Source organism: Tripterygium wilfordii, chromosome 14 (genome assembly GCF_013401445.1).
Source record: "Tripterygium wilfordii isolate XIE 37 chromosome 14, ASM1340144v1, whole genome shotgun sequence".
Lineage (NCBI taxonomy): Eukaryota > Viridiplantae > Streptophyta > Magnoliopsida > Celastrales > Celastraceae > Tripterygium > Tripterygium wilfordii.
The window spans coordinates 1,233,487-1,252,862 of NC_052245.1; the positions used below are offsets into that span (position 1 = coordinate 1,233,487).

The 19,376-nt window shown below is 38.8% G+C and overlaps 5 protein-coding genes across 9 annotated transcripts; all 5 read right to left on the reverse strand.

The window, feature by feature from the left end:
* Positions 1 to 186: 186 nt before the first annotated feature.
* Positions 187 to 3,566, reverse strand: LOC120015600 (B3 domain-containing transcription factor VRN1-like). 2 transcript variants are annotated; one of them, XM_038868091.1, is made up of 6 exons: positions 2,982 to 3,566; positions 1,764 to 2,316; positions 1,461 to 1,654; positions 983 to 1,262; positions 734 to 870; positions 187 to 587 (listed from the first exon to the last, which is right to left on the reverse strand). In XM_038868091.1, exons 1-6 carry the CDS (start codon positions 3,087 to 3,089, stop codon positions 345 to 347), a joined length of 1,515 nt encoding a protein of 504 aa, XP_038724019.1. In that variant the 5' UTR covers positions 3,090 to 3,566; the 3' UTR covers positions 187 to 344. The 2 variants fall into 2 exon arrangements, with proteins under 2 accessions (XP_038724019.1, XP_038724017.1); XM_038868089.1 differs by having other exon boundaries at positions 734 to 879.
* Positions 3,567 to 4,080: 514 nt separating this feature from the next.
* Positions 4,081 to 9,489, reverse strand: LOC120014755 (B3 domain-containing protein Os03g0619800-like). Its single transcript, XM_038866804.1, has 9 exons — positions 8,395 to 9,489; positions 6,926 to 7,403; positions 6,626 to 6,801; positions 6,173 to 6,452; positions 5,822 to 6,070; positions 5,533 to 5,660; positions 5,086 to 5,350; positions 4,776 to 4,942; positions 4,081 to 4,585 (listed from the first exon to the last, which is right to left on the reverse strand). The coding sequence occupies exons 1-9, from the start codon at positions 8,494 to 8,496 to the stop codon at positions 4,340 to 4,342; spliced, it is 2,091 nt and encodes a 696-aa protein (XP_038722732.1). The 5' UTR covers positions 8,497 to 9,489; the 3' UTR covers positions 4,081 to 4,339.
* Positions 9,490 to 9,991: 502 nt separating this feature from the next.
* LOC120015432 (B3 domain-containing transcription factor VRN1-like) lies at positions 9,992 to 12,905 on the reverse strand. 3 transcript variants are annotated; one of them, XM_038867861.1, is made up of 5 exons: positions 12,646 to 12,905; positions 11,082 to 11,634; positions 10,774 to 10,958; positions 10,316 to 10,604; positions 9,992 to 10,209 (listed from the first exon to the last, which is right to left on the reverse strand). In XM_038867861.1, exons 1-5 carry the CDS (start codon positions 12,745 to 12,747, stop codon positions 10,025 to 10,027), a joined length of 1,314 nt encoding a protein of 437 aa, XP_038723789.1. In that variant the 5' UTR covers positions 12,748 to 12,905; the 3' UTR covers positions 9,992 to 10,024. The 3 variants fall into 3 exon arrangements, with proteins under 3 accessions (XP_038723789.1, XP_038723788.1, XP_038723790.1); XM_038867860.1 differs by having other exon boundaries at positions 9,998 to 10,209; positions 10,774 to 10,964; XM_038867862.1 differs by having other exon boundaries at positions 10,121 to 10,216; positions 10,774 to 10,964.
* A 518-nt stretch (positions 12,906 to 13,423) lies between these two features.
* LOC120014810 (B3 domain-containing protein At3g18960-like) lies at positions 13,424 to 15,430 on the reverse strand. Its single transcript, XM_038866882.1, has 5 exons — positions 15,198 to 15,430; positions 14,524 to 14,962; positions 14,275 to 14,414; positions 13,887 to 14,151; positions 13,424 to 13,800 (listed from the first exon to the last, which is right to left on the reverse strand). The coding sequence occupies exons 1-5, from the start codon at positions 15,291 to 15,293 to the stop codon at positions 13,760 to 13,762; spliced, it is 981 nt and encodes a 326-aa protein (XP_038722810.1). The 5' UTR covers positions 15,294 to 15,430; the 3' UTR covers positions 13,424 to 13,759.
* Positions 15,431 to 15,724: 294 nt separating this feature from the next.
* Positions 15,725 to 19,025, reverse strand: LOC120014811 (B3 domain-containing protein Os11g0197600-like). 2 transcript variants are annotated; one of them, XM_038866884.1, is made up of 5 exons: positions 18,720 to 19,025; positions 17,256 to 17,404; positions 16,545 to 17,163; positions 16,107 to 16,389; positions 15,725 to 16,002 (listed from the first exon to the last, which is right to left on the reverse strand). In XM_038866884.1, the coding sequence occupies exons 3-5, from the start codon at positions 16,767 to 16,769 to the stop codon at positions 15,860 to 15,862; spliced, it is 651 nt and encodes a 216-aa protein (XP_038722812.1). In that variant the 5' UTR covers positions 16,770 to 17,163; positions 17,256 to 17,404; positions 18,720 to 19,025; the 3' UTR covers positions 15,725 to 15,859. The 2 variants fall into 2 exon arrangements, with proteins under 2 accessions (XP_038722812.1, XP_038722811.1); XM_038866883.1 differs by lacking the exons at positions 15,725 to 16,002; positions 16,107 to 16,389 and having other exon boundaries at positions 16,573 to 17,404.
* Positions 19,026 to 19,376: the final 351 nt, after the last annotated feature.

Sequence of the window (19,376 nt, forward strand, 5' to 3'; positions counted from 1 at the left end):
TTGAGGCTTTAAAATTTAAATACACCCCTTTATGGGCTGGGCTTAGTGGGCTGGTTTTGATAGAAATCAAATTAGGTTAAGACTTGGGTTTTGACATCCTTCGTGGGCTGGGCCGATGGACCTAATTTACCATGCTGATCTGACCCATCAACAACAGTAAGTTAATTGGGTTAACAAGAGCAAACATACAAAAAGACCATAGATCAAGAAATTTCTTGTCCAAGAAACAATATCAGCAACTGACCATGCCACTCTCACAATTGCAATCACATTTAGACACCATTACAACATGATCATAGAGTCATCAAACTGAATATTAGTAAGGCAACTTAACTGACCGATCTTTATAATCCGGCGCATATGAAAACATTGAATGAAAATTCACTACCGCTAATCAGCTCAAAGATACAGATATCACCAACTTGCAGGTTATGTTCCTGCCTAAATTCCTTCCATCCACTCAGTAAATAGGCATGTCCATGGCATAGGCAGAGCGTAACAGGCCAAGTTCTTCCATCCCGACCGCGTAGAATGATACGGCATTGCTTCTCACTGAGATGTCTCTTAACAAAACCAAATGGTATACCCTGCACAAATAATGGACAAGACGAGAAGAAGTAAGAACAACTTCTTTTCTGGTTCCAAGCAGTGAAGTAGAATATCTAAACCCATACGGGCAGATTAAAGTTTAATGCAGTTCATGATAATGAAGACAGCTCAATTGAAGATTTACCACTTTGCGACCAGGGTAAATGCATGTTTTGGTCATGATGATCGTGAAAAAAGGACAATCCGATTTGAACCCACCAACTCTCTGAAGTGCTTGATCTTTTACCTTGCCAGTCAAAGGTACCTTACCAGTCAAGGGTTCTGCATTTCCTGCAGAAACACCATCTATTAAGAAGAGCTGAGCAGGAGGCATGACTACGTTAAACTATATACATGGGGGCATTACATCAAACATTCACATATATCAGCTCACCTAACAACCGGTGAAGATTTGGATCTTCAACTACTCTGAAAATAGTAACTTTGAATTTGATAAAACAAGTCTCAATCAACTCAAAGACACAAGCATCACCAACTTCTAAATTATTGTCAAGCACAAATGCTTTCCAGCCCTTCACGATTGATGCCTTTGGTTTTGGTAGGTGCGGATCCCAATGGTATTTAACTGACCAAGTTCTTCCATCCGAAACACAGAGGGTCACATTGGCACGCTTTTCGGTAAGATGTTTTCTGGCAAAATTCACTGGTACATTCTGTACAGAAAAAGTTAAAAGGAAAAAAGAACCCCAAAAAAGAAACTCATGCTTTGAAGGACTTAATCTTCACAAAACATCTATGTACTCATGTTCATCTCTGAAAAACTTTTTTATCAATAATGGATATGCATGAATCATCATGACAATACATCTAGTTTTCTGCAAGTTTACAAATTATTGCAATTGGAAACTTACCAATCTAAATTTTCTAACGTATGCTGGATGCATGAAAATTGTGATATAAGGATTTTCAGATCGAAAAGCACTTGCTGTCTGTAAAGCTTTAGACGTTTCGCTCAATGTCAATGGCTGTGGTCTCTCAAAGACCCTAGCTTTTGATCTTCTCCAACCAGAAGACATGCTTCCACCACCTTTTATTCCACGAGAGTCTTTTGAAATTCACACATTAGCAATCATCATAATTATCAGCAAAGATCGAACTATACACACACACACAAACATATATATATATGCGAAAGTATGATCAAGGTTCCCTACCTCCAAATTCTTTGCCAGAAAGATGAGAAGTCCCAGGATTTGACAAACTAGATTGTTTGCGATTTTGCCTAGAACGTGGAACTGTTGGCATCGAAGTGCCATTTGTTTGGCTAGTTGAATCATTCCTCATCTTCTTCTGAGGACGAGGAGATCTAGACAGTGACCTCTCTCTTGCTCTCTGGCTTGTAGCAAAGTCATGCAATATTTCAACAGAATCATCATCCAAAGTTCTTTCTATTTCAGAAACTTTGCATTTTCCATCAAATTGAGGATCGTCATCACAGTCGGTACTATACTCAGGATAATGGATCTCTGTGGCACTCTTGTCAAAAATAAGTACATCAAATTGGTCACATCCTTTATGTTCAAATACTATTAAGTGACCATAGTCCACTGAATAATAAGCTACAAAATCTCTCCAACCATCATTTAAAAAAATGTTGTCATTTTGTTTTGATAATTCTACTGGCCAAATTGCACCACTTGGAACCCTAAGGAACACTAAGCTCGGCAGGCTGCTTCCATACCTTTTTGCAAACTTTCTTGGTATGTCCTAGTAAGAAAAGAAAACCCAAATTACGTGCATGAAGATTGACTGATACTTGAGACTTGGCCATAAAACTGCACAAACTAGGCAGCTGCAGCAGTGACAGTCCTACGCTTGCATTGGCTCAAGACCACATTTTTCCTTCAATCATTCTTAGTACACAGCATATCACTTTTTTCAGAAGGGAATAATAGATAAACTATTTGTTCAACAAATAAAAGAATATATAAATTCACGAATTGTTGGCCCAATCAGCAGCAGAAACCAGTAGAAAATATACGGAATAGCAACAAAAATAGAGGAAATCAGCAAACCTCAAACTGGAGTATTTATCTTCCTTACTGGATGTTTAATCCAATTATCAGCAATAAGACAAGATGAAGATGAAAAAAGAAGCATTCAGACGCCACAAGCATCAAAGAAGTGAAGAAGATCCAACTAAGAGTAATTTTACTGTTCTGGAATGTCCGAAGAGGTACAACTGTGCAAGTTCATACTGCTAAATCAAAAATGGGAAACTCTTCTGGTCTAAAAGGAAAAATTCATCAACCACAAGAAATCTATCTTATACTGGAATCACAAAAAGCTATTTTGCATGATACTGTAATAAGAAATCCATGAAGGAGTAATTAAATTTCACAAAATGAATAGACAGAGAAAAGGATGCTTACAAGCTTTCCTGCTTGGATTGTGTCTTCAAGAATTATCTTGAAAAAATGGGGTCCCTCCGATGCAAAGAATGAGTGATCATCTTCTCTTCTTTTGCTGGCAGAACTCATGCCTTAGGAGCTCCAAAACTAGCTCTTCAATGCTCTTTTGTGAAATTTTTTGAAACAGAACCACTTCAAAGCACATATAGACAGCCACGCGAGAATTTAATGGAGAGACAGAGGAATGACTATCCATCCATATTTGAAACAAAGGAATACCGGAAACCCATTAAATTTAAAAGCTTAATTGACTAACCACCAGCTGTTACTGTTCATGTTCTTTAAAGGGGTTGATGATGAAGGCAGCAATAATACACCATTAATGGACCTACCCACCGTTTAAATTTGCCTTGGAAGTGGAAATCTAGACTTGCGGGCTTCACTCTGTCGTCGCTTGTCAAAGGTTATGGACAATCGAGTTTCTCTTTTTCCGCATGACACCGATCCTGTAAATCCATTCTCTGTTTGGGAGAAACCGAGCTTCTATGCAAAAGAGCGGCACCCGAGAAAGCTCAGGGAAAGAGGGGGTTACCAATTTTGAGGGGACTGAATTACTGTAGTTTACGGAGAGATTTACTACGGACCAGATCAAGGCGTGAAAATGGGCCGATGGGCTAATTTTCACAACTTCATCTGGGTCCATGACGAATGGTTGTATGGGCTTTCGTGCAGATTTGTTTTTGTTTCTTATGTGGTCCATAATGATCCGATTCTCTTACTCAAAACACACCAAAAATATTATTCTCTTTGAATTGTCCATTGTCCAGTTAACTATGGATACAAAATGCTCGTTGTTTTTCATGGGTCATCAACAATAATATTTAGGCCCACAAAATGCTTTGTTAATACGTGAAGGTAAGCTTCCCTTTTAAGGCACTTGGTTTTGACAAAATGCGAGATTATGATTTTGATTTTTGACACATTCACACAACATAGAAAGAAAAAAAAAAACTGAACCATAGGGCTGTAAAAATTTACTGAAATTTACTGACAAAACCGAACTGTTATCCAACAAATTGATCAGTTAAATTTATGTCAAAAATCCGAAAAAAATCAACAATAACCGAACGACTGATCAGTTAAATTTATGTCAAAAAACCAATCGTTTCACCCCTACTCAACTGGCAAAGCCAGGCAAGCTTTCCTGGTAGATGTGCATCACTACACGGACAATGCCGCGGAAAATGGTAAACTTTGAGCTCCAAACTATAGACTTGGCATTGGGATCTCACTAGTTAGACTGAAACATGTTAACTGGATATTAAGTCTTCAAGCACAAAGGGAATCATCAACTAACTTATAAACAAGCAATCAATTCATTAACTAGCATGTCTGAAAATTGAAACCTTAAGCTCCACAATTTCCATCCGAACCAGCTCAAAGAAACACACGTCCCCTACTTGCAGAGCATTTTCCCTAGCAAATTCTGTCCAGCCACTTACGATCTTGCCAGAGTTTGCTGCATCGGCTACTGCATTCACAGGCCATGATTTACCTTCAACCATAAGTCGCATTTCCTTCGACTCCTGCTGAATATGCTTCACAACAAATGTTCTTGGTACACTCTGCACCAAGAAAAACTAAAATTGTTACGACCATCCACAACATGGTTAATGATGATGAAGATAGAAACAGTTTATCTTCAGACTAGCATTTAGCGTGTGACAGGTGAACCCAGAAGACCCATTAATGAGTCATTGATGGCATTTTTGTTTCATTTAGAGTCTGTGTATGAATGTCTAGATGTAATCTTACCAAACATCCATCGCTGAGATCACTTGGACATATAACGACCCTGAAGAACGGATACTCTGAATTGAAATTGTCTACTGATTTATTAGCATTGGAGATCCTAACACGTGAAGGCGTCTGAGTAAACTCTTCCTCCGTACCCTCTTTGAGTGCCGACTCTGTGAACTTTCCTGTTAATGATAAACAAAATGAAGAATGACTGCAATATCATAGAGCATATTTGTAGTTCTGTCTCACACATCACATTCAAATAATATATTTCCATTGGACATCAAATGAATTCATTAAGATGGAAACTCGATAGGATTCGCACCTGCAGATAGGCAGTCCTTGCCATCTTTTGCATCTCGGTAAATGAAAACTTTGAAGAGAAACTCATTTCTGTTGATGAGCTCAAAGACACACACGTCACCAATTCGTAAATTGTTGTCCTCTGCAAATGCCTTCCAGCCGCCATAAAACCTGGCATATTTGGTCCAGATGTACTTAACAGTCCAAGTTCTGCCTTCCTGAACTTGAAGAACAATATGGCCTTGCTTTCCAATGAAAAATCTCTTGAAAAATCTTTCTGGTATACCCTGCAGAAAAGAAGTAGAATAGAAGTAAGGGGAACAAATTTTCTACTTCCATGTAGTGAAGGAGAACAATCACTTCGGCTATACGTTGAAGGCATCTTTGCCAACTTATTTCTTGAGACACAATGAAGTATGTGTATATTTAAATCCGATAATAGTGAAGCTGGTCTCAATTTAAACCTTACCATTTCACAACTAGGAGAAAGGTATGATGGTTGCATGGTGATTATGAAAAAGGGACACTCAGATTTGAAACCAACAGCTTCCTGGAGTGCTTTATCTTCTTCCTCGCCGGTCAAAGTTAGCATCCTTCCTGCAGAAATACCATCTTGTAAGCACATCATGACACTTTTTTCACAGCACAATCACCTTATGTTTCCCTAGGACTAGACAATTTTCATCCAAGTCAATTAAGGCCTTTGGTTCTTAAAACATGGATGCAAATTTTCTAAAATGATAATCCATCAGTCTTACCGCTTTGATTGGTTTCTTTTGTCTCATGAGGTTGAAAAGATGGTGATGGTGACGACTCTTCTTTTATTTGGCATTGTGAAAGGCTTGGACTACTCCCATTTTTCCTAGTCAGGAGCGCTTGAGTTTCTTTTCCTGTCAACTGGTCACACAATCTAGAAGTGCCGCTTCCATTATTGCAAGTACGGTCTGGTGCAAAGTTTGTCTCCAAGCTTCTTTTGGGCTCAACTGTTTTGGGACCACCACCATGGCCTGATTTCAAAAAGAAACAATGGAAAAATAAAAGACAAAGTAACATGAGAATGCGTAGAATAGAAGAAGCATTACATCCAACATAGAAAGATGCCTACTCACCTAATGACGTCTGAAGATTTGGATTTTCGTCAACTCTGAAAATAAACACTTTGAATTTGATTCTACGGGTCCTAATCATCTCAAAGGCACACACATCACCTACTTTCAAACTATTGTCATTCGCAAAATACTTCCAGCCATTGCGGATTACTGTCGTTGGTGTTGGTAGGTATGGATAGTAAAAGTATTTAGCAGACCACTTTCTCCCATCCGAAACACAGAGGGTGACATTAATATTCTTCTTCCCGATATGCTTTCTTGCAAAGTCCCGTGGGATAGACTGCATTTTTCCAAACAAAGAGGAAAAAAGAACCCATTATGTATTAGAAGAATCCTTCGAGTCAAACATCTCTGTAACAATGCTTATCGTTACGCAATTTTTTATGCCAAGTAAGAATAGTAAGACACCTTATGTGTTCGGAAATTTACAAATTATTGCAATTGAAACCTTACCAATGTATATCTGGTACAAACATAGCTTGGTTGCATGGTGATAATGAAAGAAGGATTTTCAAATCGAAATGAACTAGCTCTCTTGAGAACTTCAGAAGTTTCTTTAAATGCCAATGGCTGTGATCTCTCAACAAACCCAGATTTCGGCTTCTGACCAGCGGAAAGGCCTCCACCACCTTTATTTATTATTTTTGGCAGGAAAGAATTGTAAACCAGCATGTCAGCAATCATCATCTTCTCTTTATGAGAAAATACCATACTATAAACAAAGAAGTGAAAAGAACGACAAAGGCTCCTTACCTCCAAATCCTTTTTCTAAACAATCTGAAGTCCGAAGCTTAGAATCATTTCTCATCTTCTTAATAGGCCGAGGAGATTCATGGGCTGCTCTCTCTCTTGCTCTCCTCTTTGTAGTGCAATCATCCAATATTTTAACAGGGTCATCATCCATAGTTGGGTTTTTTTCATGCCTTTTGTGTTCTCCATCATGTTTAGGCTCCTCATCATCGAGAGTACCATTATAAGGATACTTGATCTCTGATCCACTCTTATCAAATATAATTACACGGAATTCACTACATCCTTTATCTTCAAAAACTACTAAGTGGCCGTAATCTAGAGAATAATACTCTGCAAATTCTCTCCAACCATTGTGTAACCAAACCGTGTCATCATTCTTTGATATTTCTACCTTCCATTCTTTACCATTTGGAACCCCAAGCAACACTTTGTTTGGAAGGCTACTTCCATATTTTTTCACGAACTTTTTTGGTACTTCCTAGTAAGAACACAAAACCCAAATTACGTATATGAAAATTCATTAGGCACACACATACACAAACTAGCAAGCTATTGTTGTTGAAGTCCCATGCTTGCAATGGCTTAAGACCATTTTTTTTCATCCTTTCTTCATAGACAACAGCTCATATCATCCACAATGGAAACCGAATAAATCTGTGTTCAACAATTTTTTTAAAAAAAAAAAAACGAAATTCACAAAGCCCCTCATGAGCAAAAACTGGAAGAAAATATACAAATTAGCTACGAAATAGACAGAATCAGCATAAAATTTAAAACCATCCATAACTTTCTTCTTGCTTCCTTTTTATGCAAGGATTGACAATAACAATGGGTTACAGATGAACTTGGACAGGACACTCTTCATTCCTAAAAGATACACTTGGATTCAAACAGTTCACAAAAAGTGCTGCACTGCTTTATACACCGTTTGTTAAAACAATATGACAATTTATGGCAGCAGTGATGCTAGATATACTGAAATTATAGAATGGACATCCTGCAGAGGTTGTAAGCTATGATAGGCTTCAAAAAAAATGCTGGTAATTGCAGTGATTTTTTGGTTGTCTGTTGTCTCAAATGAACAATTTCAGACTGGAAAACCTAGCATGGAAATCCCTCTCAAACAGAGTGGAATTTAATTGAAATTTCGCAGGATGTCTCACTAAATATAGCTGAATTTATAAACTAAAGATAAAGCAAAAAATACTTTTTCAGCACAATGTTGATGATGGGTCTGATAAATTTCCTTGATTTGAGAGTAACTACTCCCACATGTAGACCCATTGTTGCATAATTAGTTTGCTAAATTTGTTTACAGTATCAGGCATTGATCTAAGCTTCAAACAGTTGTGGTCAACCTAAAACTATATTTTTGTTCTCTCTTGAAGTTCCTGTGAAGAAGTCAAGAAGTACATGCAAGGGCTAGTAAAGTTAACAGAATAAAGAGTCAGAGAGAAGATGATACTTACAAGCTTTCCTTCTCTAATGGAGGAATCAAGAATTATCTTGAAGAAATGGGGTCTCTTTAACGTGAAGGAGAGATCATCAACTCTTCGGCTGGTAGAACTCATGACTCAACAACTTCAACACCTAACTAGCACTTGGCATTGATCTTTGTGTGTACTCGGAGAACCAAATTAGGCACTGTTTTAAGTAAAAGCAGAGCACAAGAGCAATAAAACATGGTTGTTATGGTTAAATTAGTAGTTTCCACCTCTTAACACACGTGTATGGAGGTCGTAAGTACTTACGCCTACTCTCTACGATTTAACACTATTTTTGCACCGAGTTACGACATAGGACTTAACCGAGTCATGTGACCCGTAGGTTTGGTATTGAGATAGATTTGGTGAACTGTACTTTCAATTTGTTTCCTCCTTGCTAGAGATAAAAAGGCATCAGAGCAACAAATACCTACTCTGAGACAGTGTCCAACGACCGTAACTCACCAGGTACTAATGGTGCCAACCACCATTGTCCAAGCTGAGACATGCATTGACCGAAACAGTCCAGCTAGTACACATGTCATTAGATAACTCGAACAATTCAACTATGCTGATTCCTTTTAGTGTCCAACCCATCTTGTCTAGTTGCCTTGGAAAGCTAAACCTTTTGTCCTCACACGGCAAAGATTTGGAAAATCGAGTTTCTCTTTAACCTTTCTTCATCCCCAAAATTTGTTGACAACGGCCGGAGATTGAGCAAACCACAAACCCATAATAGGCCCATGAAACGGCATCTGTAAAGACTAAAGAGCCCTCAGAAAGCCAGTCAACCTAGTCAATGCAGCCTTGAAAAAAGTCCAGCAACTTCGATACAAAAATTCATCAAGGATAGGCCAATGAAGTTCTTGGCCTAATTATCTTCAACCACCTCAAAAGCTCTGTCGCTCTCTGTAACTATACAACGGCATCGCCAAGCAAGCAATTCACTGACTTGAGTTTTTCGAGATTGAAACTTTCAGCGCAGGAAGTTTTATCTTGACCAGTTCAGAGGAAAAAAACAAATACCTCCACGAGGCCGACTGCAACTCGTTCGTATCCTTTTTGAAGGTTTTGGTGCTCTGATCTTCAGTCGATTTCTTTTCACGCATTTAATACAGGAGAGATTTGGGGGATTTTGATTATGTGGGCTAATGGGCCTATTTCTATGCCTTGATTCGTCCACTAAAAGTCTAAGAATAGTAGTATGGGCCTTTAATCAGACTTATTTCGGGGGAATTGGGCTCCAGGCCTAACGGAAACCTAGTTCCCGACCCAATAAGAGCAACCTATGTCCTTAGTCCTTACTCCACTCCTTAGTCCTTACTCGTAAGCCCAAACCCTAATCCTTGAATTTCTTGGGCCAGAACAGAAACTTGTTCCCGAGCCCAGGTCTTTCTCGTAACTCCTCCGTCCTTACTCCTTAGCCCTGAATTTGCTTGGGCCTGAACAAAACCTGGTTCCCGAGCCCAAGTAGTGCTCTGCTCCTAATTCCTCGACTGGTGCATGAACTCTAATACAGTAATTTGAAAATACTAAATTCCAGTTTCAATATTCTCAATAAACTTATTTTGTCAACAACAATCAAAAGTTCCATAAACTATCAATTGATATTAGTTTATGTTTTCTTCTTTAATAGCAGGGGCGGTCCTAACATGAAGACCTTTTTGAGTCTCTCGTCTTTGTCTCGCAGCGCACACAATCCACCGCACAGGCCACTTTCATTTTTGCAAGTACAATCTGATACAATACTTCTCTCCAAGCTTCTTCTCGGCTCATCGCTGTTGGGTCTGTTCTCATCGCCTGATTTCAAAAAACAAGAAAAGGAAGAACAACAAAACACTATGTTATGATGCAGATCATCCATTGAATGGAGTGTTACATCCTACATAAGCAAATATCTGCTCACCTTGAGAATGCTGGAGATTTGGATCTTCAACAGCTCTGAAAATAAAAACTTTAAATTTGATGTCACGGGTCGTGATCAATTCAAAGGCACAAACATCACCAACTTTTAAATTGTTGTCATGCACAAATCCTTTCCAGCCATTTGAGATGAACGATAATGCCCGTATCGGGCTAGATCGTCTTCGATAGAATTGGTACTTAGCAGACCAAGTTCTCTCATCAGAAACACAGAGGGTGACATTGCCTTGTTTTGCCCCAAGATGTTTTCTGGAGAAGGGAGTTGGTATAGCCTGGAAAAATAAAAAACGCATGTAGTGAAGGAATCCTTTGACTGAAAAACTCTAATTTTATTGAGAAACAGCTTTTTAGGAAAGATGGATAAACACCACAAGTGCATGAAAAAAGGTTTTGTTTCTCCGCAAGTTTACGAATTATTGCAATTGAGATTTGAGACCTTACCAATCTACATTTCCCACGAACTGGAACATAGGCTGGTTGCATGACCATCACGAAATAAGGATATTTAGACTGAAAAGCACTAGCTCTCTCTAAAGCTTTGGCCTTTTCTTTGGATGACAATGACGATGTCCTATCAACAATCCCAGCATTTGACCTTATCCGTCGACTAGATGTGCTTCCAGCACCTATTTCTTTAGCAAGAAAATTTTAAGTTCGTATATCAGCAAGTATCATAATTATGAAAAAAAGATTGAAGTCATCAAACTATAGATGAGATAAGTAAAAAAATCATTACAAAAGCTACTCACCTCCAAATTCTTTGCGAGAACAAGGTGAAATCCCAGGCTTTGGCCCATTACATTGAGCGTCATTTTCTCTAGAAAGTGGGACTCTCATTAAACTGTGTTTTGTTTGACTAGCTGAATCATTCCTCATCTTCTTACGAGGCTGAAGAGAATCAACGGATGCTCTTGCGCTCTTGTTTGTAGTTAGGTCATCAGATATTTCAACAGATTCATCACTCACAGTTTTTTTCTGTTTCAGTTCTTTCCCTTCTCCACCAAGGTTATGCTCCTCATGGACCTCACCGCCAATGGTACCATAATATGGGTAGTTGATTTCGATGGCACTCTTATCAAATATCATTACATAGAACTGGCTACATCCTTTATGTTCAAATACTAGTAAGTGACCGTAGTCTAGAGAGTAGTGCTCTGCGAATTCTCTCCACCCATTGTGTAACCAAACATTGTCATTGTGTCTGGACAATTCTACCCGCCAATCCGGACCATTTGGGACCCTAAGGAACACTACATTTGGCAGGCTACTTCCATATTTTCTCACGAAATTTGACGGTATCCCCTAGTAAGAAAAGAAAACCCAAAATAAGTCATTGAAACCCAGGCATCGCCCCTTAACGAGGTGGTTTCTGCACCACCCATGCCATTCAAGTTTGATGAGAACCAAGAACAGACAAAACATGTGGGATTCTAATCAAAGTTCCCCAACTCCTACTTTAACCCCAGAAAAACAAGTACATTGAAAGTCACTAATACTGAGAAGGCATACATACATATGTGCAAAACTAGCAAGCTGCTGTAGTGAAAGTCCAATGCATGAATTACATAACATACTCAAAGGAAAAAAAGAAGAAGCTAATTCTGGAAGTATTAGTCCTGATCAGCAAGAGAAACTAGTAGAAAATGTCAAAATAACCACAAAATAGAAAGAATCACCACAAAGTTTTAAACTTGTTATGAATTACTTCTAGCATTTTTCATGCAACGGCAACAGTGAGAATGGACAAGCATAAACAAGTAGGCTCTCATTGCATTCTATTACGTTGCGACTTTAACGACTAATGACCACTTCTAAAGAAATTAAATGCAAAAATGGGTAGTTGTCCATACATACTGAAAATAATCCTACTAGCTAATTGATTATGAAAACACATTTGGCTTAAAGGGCCACAGAAGTGCAGCGATTCTTAATACGTCCTTTAGTAGCTGATGAATTGACTGTAGATGGCAGCAGGGATGCTCCCAATCTGAAGAATATTGTGTTCCAAGCTTTAACAGGCTTCAAAGACACTTCTAGTAAGGGTGATTAATGTTTGCACTCGGGGTTTGTCTGGAAAGTTACGAGCTCAGACTGCAAAGTCTAACAATGGATTCCATCTCTGATTTCTAAAATAATTTGCTTAATGGTCTACCAGAACAAGCCAAAGGTTTTTTGAAGCACAATGCCATAATAGGTCTAATGCTTTTCTATGGTTTGGGATCAGTATCCCAACATACAGATCCATCATCCATGTTCTATCCAGTGGTAAGTAAATGTAACAAATTACTGTGAGTGGAAGAAAATGATGCTTACCAGCTTTCCTGCTCTCATGGTGTCTTCAAGAATTATTTTCAAGAAATGGGGACCCTTCAATGAAAAGGAGAGAGCTTTGCCTCTTTGTCTGGTGGAACTCATGGCTTCAAGTTCAAGGAATGAAGGAAACCCACTGCGTCTGCTTGAGATGAAAGCAGAACAACAATTACTTTTCACATTCTTTTAAGAAGGCCACCGTTCTCCCCGGCCATGTTTGCATCTCCATTTGTCGTCAATGCAGAGTCGATGCTGCGCCTCGTTTATTGCTTATTTACTGTAGATGTTGGGAATTTTTATGAGCTGGGCTAGTGGGCCTAGTTTTATTATCTTGATTCGACAAACCAAGAGTGATTATTGGGCTTTCAATCCAGACTCCTTTTGTTGGAATTGGGCTTCCGGTGTCTGAACTGAATCCAGGTTACCAGCCCAAGCTAACAGTGTGAATGGCAAAGCCCAACAAACTGAAGCAGTGGGTTCCTTGGGTAACACACAAGATTCCTGTAGTAGTACATGACCTGTTAAACCGAAGTGTTGTATGCAACAAGCTCAAACCTGAATTAATCTACTGTATCACTTGGCGACAGCCTAGTCGATTATCTCACCCAAGGTCATGAGTTCGATTTTACGATGACACAGCTATTTCCAAGTGGTTTGCCTAACTTGACTCGAATTTGGGTTTAGTGGACTGTACAAAAGACACGCCTATTGTTTTGTTATCGGTTAAAAACAAATTGTTAGTCTAAACGCAACCTTAGATACAAGATATAAGGTACAAACTAGCATTAATCAGTAGACACTGAGCTCTATTTACAAACCAAGACCAGAGTACACTGAGTTATAGGCATAACTATAGCCAAGTACATTTCCAACTGCAACAAAACCAACTGCGATGACAAGACACAGTTACTATGCAATCAGTCCATTAACCAAAAATTCTGAATTGAAACCTTCAGCATAACAACTTTCATCTTCAAAAGCTCAAAAACCACAATGATTCCCCACAAGAAATGCAATCTCCCCCTGCAAAGTGTTGTCCAATCATGTAAGAAGTTCCTCAAGCGGGCCTGCTGAGTTGCAGAACATGATTTATCCGCAACAACCGCAAACATAAGCATTACTTCCTGCGCCTTCCCCTTAAAATCTTTTTGGTGCAGTCTGCACAAAACAAACAATATGGCCAGCTTTTTCATGTTCTGAAAATGGTGAATTAGCATCTAATAAATAGATATCTAGCTACTCACCCGTCTCATCAACTCGCGAAATATGAACCTTGAATGTGATTTCAAACATATTAATCAGTTCAAAATCACAAACATCGCCAACTTTTAAACTGTTGCCGCATGAAAATTCCCTCCAGCCATCAGCTAGTACTGCCCTTGGGTATCGCTGTCCTCCAAATCCAGTGTGACGGTATCGGGCAGACCAAGTACTACCACCACACACACATAGGGCGACATTACCTTGCTTCTTCGTGAGATACTCCCTAGCAAACACTGATGGAATGAACTACAAATTTAAAAAAAAAAAAAAAAAAAAACACTGAGTTCAGCATGAATCAAATGGATAATCAGGTAGATCAATACTTCATTTTTCACAAGTTTGCAAACTAGTGTATGAAAGAAACCTTACCAAATTAATCCGTCCTTTGACATAACTCGGTTGCATTACCAACTTGAAATGAGGATTCTCAGATTGGACAGAACCAGAGGTCTGAAAAGCTTCAACATTTTTCTCAGACGTCAATGTCCGTTTACTTTTAGCAACCCCAACTGCCATTCCTCCCCCAAAAAAGGTAAAATTTAGGTCAATATTTAGCATTTCATAACTACCAGAATATAGGAAAAAAACTTACTATGACAGTGAATATGTACGGTGTACCTCCTTCTTCTTCCGGTTCATGTTTAGCCCTCTCTATTTGACTAGATGGATAATTTTTCCTCTTCTTGTGAAGACAAGGAGATTTAGCACGTGACCTGTCTCTCGATCTCTGCTTCGTAGCGAAGTCATCTTCAGTTCTTTGTTTTGCAGACTCTTCGCAGTCTCCATCAATAGTACCATGGCAGTGATAGTTGATCTCTATTGCACTCTTGTTGAATATAAGTACACGAAATTGGCCATGACCTTTATGTTCAAAGACGAGTAAATGGCCACGTTCTAGAGAATAATACTGTGCAAATTCCCTCCAACCATTCTCAAACCAAACATTGCCATCGCTTCTTGCCAATTCTACCTTCGAAACCATACCATTTGGGGCCCTAAGAAACACTAAGTTCGGCAGACTACTTCCATACTCTCTCACGAACTTTCTTGGTACCCCCTAGTAAGAAAAGAAAGCCCTGATTATGTACATGGAAACTCACCGACACTAAAGATTTAGGCACCCATTGATGCAAACTAGCAAGCAGATAGGGTAAAAGTCATAAAACCCAAAACCAAAAGGAAAAGGAAAGATTTTTTCTTTGAACAGATAAACCCACAAAGTAATCCTGATCAGCAGTAGAAATTCGTAGAAAAATATGAAGATTAGAACTAAACAGAGAGAATCTACTTACAAGCCTTCCTTCTTGAAGGGTGTCTTGAAGAATAATCTTCATGAAACAGGGTCCCTTCTTGGAGATATCATGGCCACTTCGACTGGCTGAACTCATGACTTCAAGTTATATATATAGGAGCTCCAAAACAGGCGCTTGAATGCAGTTTGTGAGTGACAAAAATGGACTTCTATCTATATATAGAAATACAGAAACTTCTTTGATAAGTTTGAGTTTTTGATATTAATTGTCCATTGAGGGACAGCGAATGACATCCAAGGGCCATTAATGATCACAATACCTCTGCCCACCATTTTAATTGAAGTGGAGCTTTTCCTTTCTTCATAAGGTGTATTTTGTGGGCTGGGCTGGTGAACTTATGGATCTGGGCATATAAAGCATTTGTGGCTGGCCCTAAAGTTCATGGACAGCAGTAAAGTTAGTAACTTGCACTTGTGTTATGTATGGGCCCATATGGATCGTGGTTGGCCCAAAACTTCATGGACTGTAATAACTTACCTGTGTTAAATACAGGCCCATCATGGGTACGCATTTCGGTTTTATACAAGGAGACTGTTTTTTAAAAAAATAGGAAAAAAAATCATTGATACGTCTTCGTTATAGCTTATATTTCGTAATCCCGATCAAAAGACAATCATAAATTATAAGAGGTTATAATGTATTTACAGCTGGGTTTGTGCTTCATTGCTCGTCTCTAGGTCAGACAATTCAGAGATCCCACTTTCGTGATTGCCAGTAAAATCCGGTAAAATAGTTGTCTCCAAGCTTTCTTCAGGCTCAAGCATTTTGAGTGTGCATCCATGGTCTGATTCCAAGAAGAAAAAGAACAAAAGAAAGAAGAATCAATGCTGTAGTGCAGTCAGAGATAAAATGAAGTATCACTTCCTACATAGATATATTTCCACTCACCTAGAGACAGATGAATATTTGGATATTCAAGAACTTTGAAAATGAAAACCTTAAATGTGATTCTGGAGGAATTGATCAACTCAAAGACACAAACATCACCAATTTTCAAACTATTTTCTTGCATAAATTCCTTCCAGCCATCACCAAATGCTCGTTTCGACTTTGGTGGGGGTGGAGAACAGAGATATTCGACAGACCAAGTTCTCCCATCAGGAACACACAAGCGGACATCATTGCGCCTTTTTCCAGGAAGATGGTCTCTGCCAAACTCTACTGGTATCTTCTGTAATTTTCCAGCAAAAAAAAAATTGTTGCAATGCGACTATGATTATCTTTAGAAAAACTTTCTATCAATGATGGATATACATCAGTCATGCACAATAACACATTTTATACTTCTGCGAGTTTACGAATTATTGCAATTGAAAATTAACTTACCAATCTACCTCCAGGATTAACATAAGATGGTTGCATCACAACCATGAAATAAGGATTTTCAGATTGAAAAGCACTGGCTCTCTGGAAAGCTTTAACCTTTTCGTTGGACTTCAATGTCTCCTTCCCCTTAACAACACCAGCTTCCGACCTTCTCCAACCACTAGACATCCCTGTTTTCACTTTGCAGAACAGTTTTCTAAGATTCATTAGCAAGCCAATCATCATATATAATTATGACTTACCAATAAAAATCATATATAATTATGACTTTCGAGACAGGACAGAATTACATTTGAGATAAGAGGAAAAGCAAGACAAAGGCTTCTTACCTCCAATTTTTTTGCCATAACGATATGAAGTACCAACCTTTGGCCCACTATATTTACCATTTTGTCTAGAATATGGAACTGACAAGGAAATGCTCCCTGTTTGACCAGCTGATTCATTTCTAATCTTCTTGTGGGGGCAAGGAGATTTAACGGCTGACGTCTCTCTTGCTCTCTAGCTTGTAGTGAGGTCATCCAGTTATCCGCAGTTCTTTCCATCTCAGGCTTTTCCCATTCTTCATCAACTTTAGGCTCCTCACTACTCACAGGTCTGTCGCATGGATAGTTTATCTCTGTGACACTCTTATCGAATATAAGTACATGGAATTGGCTATATTCTCTGTATTCGAATACTAGAAAGTGACTGTAGTCTAGAGAAAAATACTTTGCAAATTTTGTCCATCCGCTCTGTAACCAGATATCGTCATCGTGTTTTAATAATTCTACCCGCCAAACTGCACCAGTTGGAACCATAAGTGACACTGAGTTTGGTAGGCGGCTTCCATAATTTTTCACGAACTTTCTTGGTATCCCCTAGTAAGAGAAGAAAACCCAAATTAAGACTCGGGATACATGTGTGCAAACTAGCAAGCAGCTGTTGTTGAAGGTTTGTGCTTGCAATATCTTAAGGTCATATTTTTTTTCATAGACAGCACAACCCTTATCCAGAATGAAAAATGGATGATTTATATGTTCAACTGGCGAAAGAAACTAAATTCACAGAGTCTAAACCCTGATCTCCACATAAACTGGAAGAAATATACAAATTAGCAACAAAGCATAGAAAATCAGCATAAACTTTAAAATCAACCATAAATTTCTTCTTGCATTCTTCGTGGGATTATTAAAAATGAAAATGGATATGCAAGAACAGGTAGGCACTCTTCATATACGATTACATCATTCCTGTAAAAACCACTAGAAAATAAAATGAAATTCCATGATGGGTAGTTGGAAAAAAAAAAAAAACCCAACCTGTTGATGACGTGAAGTGATGTGGCCCCGGTTGTAGTGGTAGTGTCTCCCGCCACACCATCGAGGTCAAGGGTTCGAGATGCGGAGGCACGTTTGTTTGATGGCGGCCGGGGCCACATCACCTCACGTCATCAACACAACCTTTTTGCTTATTCATTTCGCAAAAGGACAATTTGGGTTTAAGGGCCCAGAAAATCGCATCACCTTAGTCTACTCATTATTCTATCATCTATGGCAGCTGTGATGCTAGAACTCCAACAATTACATAAAGGATATCATGCAGAAGTTTCAAGCTTTGACATACCTCAAAAGAATGCTAGCAAGATTCAATTTTACTGTTGTGATTGATCTCAAAAATACGAGTTCAGACAACAAAACCAAAAATGAGCGCTCCCTCTCAAACACCTTGTGGTTTTAGTCTTATTGATATTAGAAGTTTTCTTGATGAAGATTCTTAGAAGGATTCGTGTCTGGACAACAAGATAAAGCCAAATCAAAATTTTCACAGCATAACGATTATATGGGTAGGATACATCTCTATAATTTGAGAATCAGTATTCCAGGATGCAAACCCATTGCAGCATAATCATAGCAGATTCAAAGCAAAAATTTTCCGATTCCAATAGGACTGAGATTTTCGAGTGGCGTCAAGTAAAACTAGTTTTTTTTGCAATTTCTGTAACCTAAAAAACAAGTAAATTACCTAAGGTGACAATACTTCCTTAATTAGGCCTTTTCTTCTTCTTCTTCTTCTTTTTCTATTTATAATTAAGCGAAAGACCTAATATTGTTCGTAGTTAGGGTTAGCTAAGAACTGCAAACAGGGGTCAGAAAATCTAACAAAGTGGATGGACAGAGGGAAGCGGATGCTCACAAGTTTTTCTGCTTTGATTGTATCTTCAAGAATTATCTTGAAAAAATGGGGTCTTTCTGATGTCAAAGCGGAGATAGCATTGCCCCTTTGGCCGGTGGAATCCATGGCGGGGCGGCTCCAAACTGGTAACTGAATGCTTCTGGAGAGAACTTGGCGGCAAAACCTCTGCCGGAGATTAAAACCAGTCCAACAAATACCAATTAAAGCTTCCAACTCAGATATCAAAAATCATGTAAGCTCGCATATGGATTGACCAGGACAATGTAGCTTCTCAACCGTCACTAACTAAACTATTAGGTAAGGAGGCAATTAACTAAAATCACACACAAAAACAGAGTTCTAATTACAAGAAGGACTCGTCGTTGAGAAGAAATGCTGAGCAACCCGGTTTTGGGCTAAAGGGGCGGGCCGAGCACAGGTGAATATGGGCCGAACTCTCTATGTTACAGCAAATAAAGTGGCAGTATGGGTTAGAGAGTGGCAGTCTAACCTAGAAAAATCTCGGCCCAACTTCTTTTATGGTTTTGACTTTTGGGCTAAAGAGGCGGGCCGAGCACAGATGAATAAAGTAACAGTACGAGTTAGAGAGAGAGAGGCTAGCCCAGAAAAATCTCGGCCCAACTTCTTTATTACAGTTATGGGGAACATCGTACAAGT